Raw genomic sequence first — 12,669 nt, 5'->3', positions numbered from 1 at the left:
GCAGAAGGAGGTTTAAAATTCAGGTCTTGGCACACAAGTTCTGCTGGCAAGCATTCAGCTCACTTGCAAACAGGAGCATCTAAGGGTTGTGATCATGCATGTTTTCTCCCAGTGGTGGTGAAGGGATGATACTGACAACTGTACTTAAATGTGTATTACTTCTCTACAGATAAACCTGCATCTTTCTTTAGACACCTCCTCTTCTCACAAGCCACTTCGTTTTCTTGTTTCACATTAATAAAAAGGACTACATAAACTTTGCATGTAAAAAGGTGACTTAAAAATGCAGAAAGTCTCAACATTCCCTCCCCAAATCCTTTGGAGACCGAGTCAGTTACATGACTTCAAAAAGGCAAATATGGCACAAAAGAATGGAAATTAAGTTAAAAAAATCAATTTTATAAATATTCTTCCTCTGTACAATTTTTCACAGCCCCATCCCTCCCACCCATTTTTATTCACATTTAGTTTTGTTTAATTCCCACCCAGATTTATTTTTAAATCATAAAATATATATTTTAAATCTGTTCATATTTTAAAATATTTACAGGAAAAGTTCCTTCTGTTGAGGTCATGAAGAGTCTGTACAAGGAGAGGGTGGAGGGGGATAGAGGTGAAAATAGCTTCGTTCCGTGGCAGGAGACGGAGGGCAACTTTCTTCTGCCGACATGTACTGACTGCGAGGTGTGGGCGGAGGGGGATAAGGATCTGAGTCTGAATTTAAATCTATATAGTATTTGTTGGCCTTCCATCGACTGGTAGTATAGTCACTGTCACAAACATCTGTGCTGCATGGGGTTGTGGGTGGAGCTATCCCTCGTATAAGGTATGGCCTGCAAAAAAAAAAAAAAAAAAAAGAAAATAAAGCACATGCATTAGTTGCAATCTGAGGAAAAAAGAAAGAGATTGAAAATGAACAGCTCTGTGTGCTCAGTCAAGATGCCTGCTCACTAATACTATGTGAGCCTTAATTCGGGCTTTCAGAGCAATCCAACAGGAAGTATCTGAACTGTGTTAAATTTGAATGGCATAAGTATCCTCAGCCAGCAGCATATTCTTCCAGCCCCCAACCTGCCTGAGGAGACCACCATGACCATTTAGCCCAGTCACTAAGAAATAGGTTTATTTATATATATATATATATATATATATATATATATATATATATATATATATATATTTAGGCTTATCCTCAAGACTTATCAAAGAGTTTTAAGACAAGCTTGAAGAAACGGACAGAGGACACCAACCTTCTCTATACAGGATGGTCAGTAGCTGTTGCACAGCAATATAACATACATAATTTGAACGGTCATTTATTAAGAGGAAAAGGATTTTTTAAATAAAGTCATGTCTGAACAAGAACATATTACTTAGGATCTAAAATTAAAGGCAGATCAATAGAAAATTTGGCAAACCTTTTTATCTGAACTGTACCTGTATGATCTTGTGTTTGAAGGAATGTTTGAGGAATAAAACATCTCTGCATTATACAGGGAGCGATCAGTAGCTGGGGAAGGAGGTGGGTTCAAGATCTAGGAAGAAGAAAAAGAAGCGTGAAATTTTGGGTTAATTATACAACTTTATTTAGTTTGAAAATATTATTTATGCCTTGACCCTGTCACTCATCCTTATTCTAGTTTCCTCTCCTTGCTGCTTGGATGGGTTAATGCATTTTTAAAGATCAGAGTTCATTACAAGACTTTACTTTGGACTTAGGTACAGTGCAGGCCTTTAAAGTTCTCAAAGTACAGGGCATTTTCTTCTTTGCCATATCCGTTATTACGCTGGAAGGCTGCAGTAAAGCTGGAAATTAGACCTAATTTTGCAGAACCTCAGTGCACTTACTTGGACATAAGGACTGGCAGCATCCTCAGCAGATGCTAATGGGAAAAAAAGTATGTTTCACTCCCAGCCCCTAAACATACCCCCGGTCAATAATAGGGTCAGGAAGCCAAGTTCCTTTACTATAATAATACAACTCCACCCTTCCCTGAATGTTTCATTTTTACTGCTGTTCTGTAAACGTATCATTTTGGCACAGTTCACAATGCAAAAAGCCTATGAGCTAAAATATAATTATAGACTGCCTATGTGTGCATATACCTGGTTGCTGGTAACCTTCACACAAGAAAAAAAGTTCAGCATGATTCAGAATAATTTAGGCTTCTTCCTCTAGCAGGAAGCAGAACCCCTGACATGGCCAGCAGGACATTGGCCTAAACCCAAGAAGAATGCTTCTTCACCCCTTCCAGCGTGGAAAGTTGCACCATTGCTGTTGATTGACCCTTGCTACTGATGTGACCATCTCGTACACTGCCTGTCCTGGGCATTCTGCCAAATCATGGCCTGCCACAGTCACCATCCTTCCTCTGTCTCTGCTTTTCTCCCATAATAATACTCTAAAATCACTGGAGTGGAGATCATTGTTTCCGTCTTCACTGTGCAGCAAAATGATTCCTGACCATTGAGTTGAGCTCATTGTTACTAATACTGACAAGTCCTGCATCCAGATTCCTGTGAAAGGAGACTAGCTTGTTGCCAGGTGTGGGGAATGAGTAATTGCTCCAAGAGTATCTTCCAGAAATCCTCTTCCTTGGAGGAGCACTGCATGCTACTTTCGGATTTGCTCCTACTAAAACCCTGAGCTGCACCAATATCACTTCATGTTGAGATTAAATGCAGCAAACCATGTCAGCCAGGATGCCTGTGGCCAGGTTCCCATGTATATAAACTGGCATAACTTCACTGATTCTTTTCCAGGCTCTATTCACTGGAGCATCTTCTCATTAACACAAAAATGTGTAAAAACAAAATGAAAAAGCCAAGACAACTAGGTCCTGAGATCTGTCCTTTTGATTATTAACATAAAGCTGGGTAATCAGCTACCAGGCAGAACTCACCACAACATTTGGATTAAGCAGTAACTTTAATGTAACTTTAGCTTCCTTCTAAGAATCCAGCATGCCTTTCATAAAGGAAAGGTTGATATCATCCCTTGAAGGCCCTGGCTGACATAGCCCAGAGTGGAAAGCATGGAAGAAGAATTCCCAGCAACAGTCAGATTAGCTTAGGCCAAAAATCAAACAGAACAGTCGATCTTTTGATCAACACAGATCCCATACAATCACACAGGCAGATCAGCTCTTGGGTTTCTTTTCTCTTTCAGGCTTTATTTAAGTAAGTGTTTTTTCTGTTCATCCTTTTTAGTGTGGCACTGATACATCAATCAGGTACTAGCATGAAATTGTTCAGTCTGTTAGAGAGACACTGGTGAAGCGTGAGACAGGCTAAATTAGAAGGGCTGCTGAGTTCCAAATGTCTGCTAGCTGTGACTAGCTTCTTGATGGCTTCACAGAGAAGGCAATGCAAGAAGTAAGTAACTAATTCTACCTTATCAATAGATAAGCTCACAAGCCTCTCTTTTCCTTCTTTGTCCTTCTTAAAGGGGATAGAGAGCACCTTTGTCACTTGCTGAAACACTATCAATGAAAATGCCCACATATAGCATAATAGTTTACAAGTAAACACAAATGCAAGTATACCCACACATTCATGTGGGCTCCTAATTCAATACTTCTGAAAAATCACCTGCATAGCTGGCAGATCAACTCTGGCAGCTTATGTGAGTGTAAGAGCGAATGTATTGCTCAGGAGCACTAAGGAAAAAAACTGTCATGACAAAATGCTGGCAAACAGTAACCTTTTTGTACCTCTCCTATGTATTCATACAGAATTTCCATTCTTGCTATACATCTTTGAATTCATGAAAATGTGATATGGTGACTAAAATTCTGTCACTTCCAACACTTAAAAGCCAGAAATGGAGCTAAATTTTTGCAGCAGAAAAATGCAAGCAAAGCAATTTCTGCTTTACACTGCTGTACCAGTGTTTTCCCCCAGTGTATGCACTTGGTTTTCTGAATCAACAATCGAGACTTTATCTAAACAGCCAGTCAAGCTTATTTCACATGAGTTTGCATTCCAGTCCTGTTGTATCTTGTTTGCCTTATTATTCCATGTGTGCCTGCAGCATTATGCAGTGCAAAATGTCACTGGGCCACTGACATTAGACTTTACAAAGAACAAAGGAGGTGGCATCTCCAAGGGAAGAACAGCAATGTCCAGGAATAAACCAGCTGAGTATCATTCTAGTAACAAAACATTTTAGACACCATAAAACACTGTATAATCCTGATGGACTACAACAAAGCCCTTTTGTGAAGTTCATCGAGTGTTGAACTGGGCCTCTATATCATAAACTGTAACACCCAAGAATAACAGTTCTTAACATTCTATTTGGTAGCACAAATTTTCATCTTTCTTTTCTTGAGAAGGAGGAGATACCTAACTCACAAGTACATTTTCAAGACATACCTGTGGGTAGAAAGTGGCTTTAGTGCTGGATGAGCTACTTGAAGAGGCTCCAGTAACATGGTTTCTGTCATACAGTGGGGCACCACTGCTTCCTCCCATGAGACTCATGGAGCTAATCATGGACTTTCCACAAGAGATGCCTGTTTTGAAACAGACAGGAAAACAAGGTTAGATAAACCACAATTTGATTTACCAATGCAAAACATAAAATAAATCCACAGCTTTGCAAACCTGTGCAATGATAATGGTTGTCACTTTAGGAAGAGTGTTTTATGTAAAAACTTCAGGATTACCATGAAAAACACTTTTTGTAAAGAAAACATCCCACCCTCAGACCACCTACTGTCTCACTGAAGCACTGAACTTTTCACAATCTACTCTCACCCTGATGAGAAAGGAATCTCCAGAACAGTTGATTCAAACTTTTCACCCAAATTGTTAACTAAGAAATTTTCCAATTAAACAAACTTAGGCATTTGCAAAAAAAAGTACCCTACAATGCCCAAGAAAAACAAGCTGGAGTCCTTCAGAGTTTTCATTTCTATCTCAAGAAATTCAACTTCAAGTACATGAAAAACTGCAAAACCCAACTATTTTTATTGAAAATAATCACAGTTAAAATTGAAAATCAGCAGAGACAAAAGGAAGGAAATCTGGATTACAGGAGAAGGGAAGAGAACATTCTGTGATCTGTTTTACTCCAATGTACACTTAATTCAGACAATTAATTTTCAGCTTCTTCCTGTCAGACTATTCAGTGTTAATGGAAGAGTTTAGTTTGGGAACTTTTTAGAATTTTTCTCAGATGCAGGAAATATTTATTACAATCAGGGTCATCTATTTGTAACCATCATTCATGACTATACATCTTTCTTGGAAATGCCATGCTATTAGGAATCTATGTGTTTTCTTTAGAAATAACATAAATAGTAATATTTTCAGCTGTTGTAACTTGTCACAGCAATATGGATTAAATAAACCCTCACAAATATGAATGAGAATCAGAATGACAGCTTGGTTTAGCACCTACAGAAGTACAGACAAAACCCACTGATATTTGCTTTAATTAAAAAAGCTTTATAGCATGAAGTGCAATTTAAAACATCCTTGCAAAGATTTCACCTGCAATGATTTCATCCTCTAATTTTATTTCCTACCACAAAACCCTCTTGATAACTGTAGTAACATAAGTTAAGCAGGAATAGCTGAACCACACCACTGAAGTCCAAAAAAGGCTAAAACCTAAGTTGCATCTGGCTATCTTCAAAGTCATGGCCAGAAGAAAACAACAATTAGCAAATCTCAAAAGCTTGTTTAATATGAAGAAGTGCCACATCTTTTCATTTGTATTTATCATCTATCTGATTTTCAGCTGACATGAAAAGCAGATTGCAGGCACTCTGAATTATGGATTTCTTGCCTGGCAGGTTTGCAGGTGAACATTTACTTTCCAGCTTCCTGAAAAATATGAAGAGATATTCTTCCTTCTCATGGCTTTGTAGTTAAGAATTTGCTATTTCCTCTATGCAAAATATATTTTACATTTGTAAAATAATGAGGGACATCATTTAAGTGTTTCTGGATTCTTTTCTGAACGTCCTGAGCTTTTATTTATACTTCAAGTTCTCAAGATGTCAGCATCATAGCTGCATGCACTTCTCCAAATGGATGCTCTCAATCCTTTGCAAGGTAGAGAAGCTTTGCAGTTTTACAGATGTAGGACTGAGACAGAGAGAGAATAAATACTTTGTCCAAAAGCAAACAGCAAAGCTGCCTCAGAGATGGGCTAAACCAAAGGGGATGTTTTCATTACATGTCAGGCAATGAGTAGCCAGACTACAAAACCCCACCCAGACTCCTTGTGTTCTTCCACATTTGCTGTTGTAACTTCGGTGGGGGAGGTTTATCTCCTACTTTTTTGGTATTACAGTAAGCTAAACTGCTACAGTAAACTAAGCTGCTTCACTTCTTTACTCCTTTTCTTTCCACTGTAGATTAATTTACCCATCCTAAGCAGACAGGACACAACTGTGTAAAGACCTCTGATGGACAGGACAAACAGAAGGACATCTGAGTACAAGACACAAAGAACAATTCCACAGAGCTCACACTAGGACACTGAATGACACATGCATTCTTAGTTTCCAATATTGCATATCCAAAACCCATGAGCAGATCAACATCTAATTTCTGTTCTTTGAAAACTCCACAGCTAGCACTCTTAATGATCTGTAAAACTTGAAATCCAGACAATGTAACGGTACTGGTTAAATGCCAGGTCCTTAGCATCCTTACCAGTAAAAGTGCCGTGCTGAGAACTTCCCGGAGCAATAAAATTAAGAGGGACATGAGGGGTGCCACTGACATACTCATGTGGAAAAGGACTGTTGGGCCCAGCATAGCGCTGACACACCACTCGCTGGCAAACAAAGTACATTCCTCCCATGACAAAAAGTGACAGTATTATACCAATGACAGGACCGATGGCACTACTGTGTGGCTGTGACTCATCTGAGGCTGGCTTTGATTTTTCTGGAAAGAGAGGAGAAAAAAAAACAAAGGAGGTCAGTCATTAAACATGGAGCAGTATATATGCTGCTGTCCTGGAGCTCATGCAACAAATCAGCTCAGAGTCATTCACACAGTGTCTTTAAAAGTATCTGCATCACACTCAGGCATATATTCTGACTCAATGCAAAAGACTTCACGTTTCCTTCCCCCCTCCATAAAGCAGTATGAGCAAAGTACTCTCCTTTTTGTCTAGCAATTAATCTTGTAACAGGATTACTTGTCATCTTGATAGAACAACAACATATAAAGTTTCCTTTTCTTTCCCTCCCTCCAAGATACAGGATGCTCCCTAAGTCCTTAGTCAGGAATCTGCTCTCTCAAAAGCCATTTGGACTAGCAATAACATTTAAAAAAATTTGAAACTTTACCAGTAGGGAAGCTATCATATGTATTAAGCAGTGGATCTCTTCCTAGCTAATATAGGTCTTAAAACAGAATACTTTTCCTTCCTAAAATATGACTTGCTTTCAAAAAAATCCACCTTCCAAATTGTAAGGAAAACACAATCCAGAGTATTTCAAATACTGTTATTCCCCCCCACCATTATAGCCCAATGTTAAAAAAATAAAAGTGCTGCAGTATTTGAGATGAGCTACACATCATATCTCTCCCTGATTATGGGTAACACATTAAAAATTCTTGTCAGGTAAACATCACACCTCTGTTTTTCACATATGCAATGTTCTTCAGGGAAAGTGATTTTTTCCATGTGATTCCCACAAATAGATATATTCAAAAAATGAAAAAATAAAAATAAACTTGTCCAAAGCCTATCAGTTTTACGTGCTCAGTTTAAGCTATAGATCCCCCCCCCTTAATGAAGTTGTAAGAGTGAAAGGGTTTATATAAGATTCAAGACTTCCCTTCACAGAATTTTTCTCCAGTGGTTCTGGTTTCCACTGCAGTGGAAAGGAATGAAAAAACACTGAAATTTGAGAAGGAATATAAGGGAAATACAAATAAACTCTTAACAGCTCAGCATCAAGAACTCATTGCTATCCTAAAATCTTTATCTCTTTTCACACTTATTAGTGCATGACAGCTTTTATGTCAGCTAGGGTCCTAACTTTCAAAAAGTCAGATTTGTTCAGCTGTGATACCAGAAAAAAACAAAGCCAAAATGAAAACATGTTCCCAAATAAGCTATTTTAAAACACACAAATCTCATTTTGGTTAAACCTAGCTTCTTTTGAATACAAGATCCTTTTCTAGGAGGTAGCAATCATTTTTATTCCCTACTTGAGTTCTTTCCCTCAGTCAAATGGGAAACCACAGAAAGCTCTGTTCCACAATGAGACTCCAGAAGAGACAATCTTGTGTCTACATAAAGACACATTTAAATCATTTAAGATCTAATTGAAGGACTGGACCCAAAGTGCAAACAGGAAACAGCTGCATTAAAACTGCAGCACAAAAGTTTGCCAAGTGCACAAAGAAACTAAAAAAAAAGGAAGAAGTCACTTTGTATTATCCAGGGAATTAGGGTAACTGGGTGAAAGCTGAGAGGTAAATGGAAGATGTGGGAGAAGCAGGTTCAATCTGAAATTTCCCAAACCTTTTGTTTCCATTCTTTTAGCCTTTTTTTTCTATTCACCACTTGGGCTCTTTTCACCACTCTTATCCATGAAATATACTTTTCCTTGTAGTACCCACCATGAAGATGGAAGGAAAAACCAAGGTTACCCTGGACCAAACCTGGTGACTCCTTCTCTCATCTCAGCAGTGGCACAGCTTCCAACACACAGTGCTTCAAAACCCGACAAGATTCTAAGATGTTAAAACCTTCACAATCAGCTAAGGTTGGTCCTATAGGCAACATAAGTGCAGCATTTCTCTACACAAACCCTGTTCATAATGAACCACAGACAGATGTATTTGCTTTTATTCTAAAATGCTATGTTTCAAATATTTTGCTAAACCACTTGTATGCTACTAAATGCTCCCTTTATCTCTCCCGTATCTATCATGCATTAGTCACCCCAACAGTGCAAAAAGATGGAAACTGCAAGAGAGCCACAAGCAAGTGAATTTTACTGTCCACTTGGAACTGCAAAATAACAGACTATCTAAGGACTATTACAGCAACTGTCATGAGTGTGTCTGTAACTTGCACATACCTACTGCCGTGAGAATTCAAAGTTAACATTTTTTCCCAGAAAACTCAAGGTCTCTCCTTATATTCTTTTCCCACCTCCACTTTAAGAGACTGATTTGTGGTCTCTTGTGGACCCTTGTTCATTGCATGCTAGTTCCTCCAAATAATTAGCCTCTAGCTTGACCCTGTAATTGCAGTGAATAGGGTTGCACATCTTTAAAAGCCATCCCAAGCTTAGCAGCAGCTCTGCAACTTCCAAGGTACTGAGCACAGTCGAATCAAGTTCCCCTAAGTACAGATCTAAAGACCCATCTAAAGAAGGGAGCGTTGATTCACTGGGCTTCCCTGAAAGAATATTACTCTGCAAAGACCATCTCTGCATAGAGATGTAGGACATTATGATTGAACACAACACTCGAATCTCAAGAGAAGACATCTCACCACATATAAGCTCATCAGAACCATCAATACAATCTGGAAAGGAGTCACACTGCTGCTTCAGGAGGATGCACTGACCACTTGCACATCGGAACTGATTGGGTAGACAAATTGCTGCACAGAAAGAAAGATAAGATTAGTACTGATAGCACTGGGAGCATTTCAGTGTCTTAAGAAAACAGAAATAAGTGAGACATGAAGGCACAGTGCATTTTGTATTACGATCGGGTAGGCACCAGAACACCTGCTTTGCTGCTGTGGGAAAATTGCAAGTCTGCATATCTCTGAATCTTCCTTCTTGTTCTTATACATCCTACTCAGTGGGGCTAAAATAAAATTCTGATCCCAATAATCCCTATCTTTATCAAATCAGTCCTGTTGAGGCAAAACTGAGATCGAATCAGCAAGAATGTCTTACAATAACTAACAAAGTGTAGCTGATGAACTGACATGTTAACAAAATGTAGTAACTTGACATATTATAAAACCTTATGCAGTCCATACTATCTTAAGCAGACCTGTATAAAACTTTGCTAAATAACTGCTGAATTTCTTATCTATATTCAGGAATCTATGTCTCAGCAAAAAGGATTTGTATCTATATATTTCAAGAACAGTTAGAATCCCAAATGAATGCTTATGTTAGAACCACGAGTTCAGGAAAACTAATCTTACTATCACAATCTGCTTCATCAGATTTATCTTGACAGTCAATTTCTCCATTACATCGCAAGTGTGCATCAATACACTGCCCCTTCTCACACTGGAACTGGGATGCAGAGCATATGGGGCAACTGTCTTCATCGCTCTGGTCATCACACTCAGGAAATCCATCACACCGCCATGCCATTGGGATACAGTCAATCTCTCCAGTTGCACAGGTAAACTGGTCTGGGGAGCAAGTTGGAGGTTCTGCAGAAAAAGAAAACAAATCATATTTGTATATTCAAATTTATCCCTTACAACAAAGTGTGACATAAATTCAAATGAATACTCCATTTCTGATTGCACACCACATTCTAAATAATTCTAATACCTGCAATTATATTAGCCTGGGCCAATTCTTCATCAAAAAACCTGACACACAGGGTTAATTGGCAAGGAATACACCTAAACCATATAATATCTACTTGCACAATATCTGTGTCTCTTTTTTTCCTGTGGTTTGTCCACAAACAAATTCCTGAGTCAGATATGAATTGAAAAATATGAATGGATAAAAAAATATATGTAAAGGACTGTTACACATTAAGCTAAGTCCTCTTGCTGGAAAGTCTCCGAGCAGCAGGTCAGTGGAAGTTAGAGTAGTCTAAGGAGCAGATCTAATCTTATATTCTTTCACTACAAAGACAGAACACTGGAACTTGTGCACAGCCAATTTTATGTTTGTTAGATCTAACAAAGCTGAGACTTCCTTCAAATTTGACTTTTCGTGGACCCCAAGATGCTGGTATCACTCCATTCCACATCCATATTGTTAAGCTTAAGGTGCAATCATGCACTGACAGCTTTAAGCAGCAGCTACAACCCCATACAGAGATGCAACAATTATGCTGTAATAAGGCATTCATAGTTACTTTCTTCAGAATGTCAGAAGGTAAAGATAATGCAGATCAAGAATCTATTGCAAAAAACGCTCCAGATTCTTATGTACAGCAAGTTAGCACACACTTTTTCACCATTAGTATCAATGAAAGAAGCAGACAACAAATAAGTCATTCAGTTGTGTCTCAGTAGCAACTGTTTATGGTGAAAATGAGAGGGACATCTCAAAATACTCCTGCTGCAAACAGACACACTTCCACTGCTTTCAAAAGTCGCTAGGTCCAAACCCTGTGATGTAATTGAAGCAGTTAACAGAAGCAGTCACTAGTCCCACAGCTGCTGTTGCCAACAATGCTCTAAGTAGATGCTTTACCACTTGGATTAACAAAGTACCACATCATACCCTCGCTGAGACAACAATATGAGCAAGATGGACGTGCTCTGACACTGAATGGCAGCACTCCTCTGAAAACCCAACAAGCTTTTGTTAAGATTCAGGGTCAAGAATGGACTTGACAAAGAACACACCATAAAGAAAGCTTCTTAGATGTAACCAATGGCAAGACTTTTGTATGAGTATTTTTACTTCTGAGGGTGGTGTTAAAAATGCTAGAATTATGCATTTACATGCAAGCAATTTTTAAAGTGCTGGTGTCCTTCCTTCATTAGGGAGAAATGTACAAGAACAAGACTCAAGTATAATCAAGAGCTTGAAAAACAAAACGCAAGTAAAAATACAAACGATCTTGGTTTTTGAAAAAAATTACAATTTTTTAAGTTTGTCATTTGGAGTAGCAATATAAGAACTACAAATATAGCCTGATGGCTGTAGGTAAAATAAAGATGCAGGATACACATATTAAGATAATTCTTGAATTACATTTTATATGAGTGTGCTGTTTAGGTAATTCAACAGACAGATTACTACTTCTGCATGTAAAGCCACATTTAATGTTGCATTATGGTTGTACTTGGCAAGCACAAGCTTACATTTAAAAACATGACAAAAGTATTCATAAGAGTACATGGACAAATGTTCTCCAGCCAGAAAGCTAAGTTATTTTGAAACACTGGCTACTGGCTGTTACTAGGGCAGACAAGACAGGCTAAAAAGTTGTTGCAGGCTTAGTGAATTATTAGAATAAAAAAAAACAGACACTGAAATGGAGGTCCCTGAATTTTTAGATTTATAGCTGAAGATACAAAGGGGTGGAATTTAAGAGTCTCTTGCTGGCCTTGTTGTGCAACAACACTACAGCAAGAAGTATAATTAGATTGATCTGCCCTGCCTCCCCTATGTAACCACCACTACTCCAAAACCACATGGTGTGTTGTGGTCATGGGAAAGAAAACAGTTTATCATGGAAATAACTGTCCCATGAGAGGTCAGAGTTCAGCCAGAAAATGAAATCCACAGCAAAATAAATACATGGAAAGAAGTCAAGAGGACTAACAGAGCCAAATGATTTAAGATTCAATGCCTCCCAAAAAGAAACAATGTTTTGTTTTGTTTTGAATCCCCCCTGCAAGTGTAATGTTAACAGTTTTCAAAAATCCTGAGATTGTGAAATGGAAAGCTAGAGGAAATGTCTACCATGTGGAAAGAGGAGAGCTACCCTAATAAAAAAGAATTGCAATGGAGC

General features: G+C 38.4%; 1 protein-coding gene across 2 annotated transcripts in view; it reads right to left on the bottom strand.

Moving 5' to 3' along the window:
• Positions 1–378: 378 nt before the first annotated feature.
• LOC135415670 (low-density lipoprotein receptor-related protein 5) overlaps positions 379–12,669 on the bottom strand; it is a 134,180-nt gene continuing 121,889 nt past the window's right edge. For both annotated transcript variants that reach the window (XM_064657707.1, XM_064657708.1), the window contains exons 18-23: positions 10,157–10,393; positions 9,485–9,595; positions 6,673–6,909; positions 4,378–4,517; positions 1,438–1,535; positions 379–833 (exon numbers count right to left, since the gene is read on the bottom strand). In XM_064657707.1, the coding sequence (XP_064513777.1) occupies positions 572–833; positions 1,438–1,535; positions 4,378–4,517; positions 6,673–6,909; positions 9,485–9,595; positions 10,157–10,393 (1,085 nt within the window). In that variant the 3' untranslated portion in view covers positions 379–571. The remainder of the gene's footprint in view (positions 834–1,437; positions 1,536–4,377; positions 4,518–6,672; positions 6,910–9,484; positions 9,596–10,156; positions 10,394–12,669) is intronic.

The sequence above is a fragment of the Pseudopipra pipra genome, chromosome 6 (assembly GCF_036250125.1).
Source record: "Pseudopipra pipra isolate bDixPip1 chromosome 6, bDixPip1.hap1, whole genome shotgun sequence".
Classification (NCBI taxonomy): Eukaryota; Metazoa; Chordata; class Aves; order Passeriformes; family Pipridae; genus Pseudopipra; species Pseudopipra pipra.
This window is presented reverse-complemented; position numbering and strand designations above follow the sequence as displayed.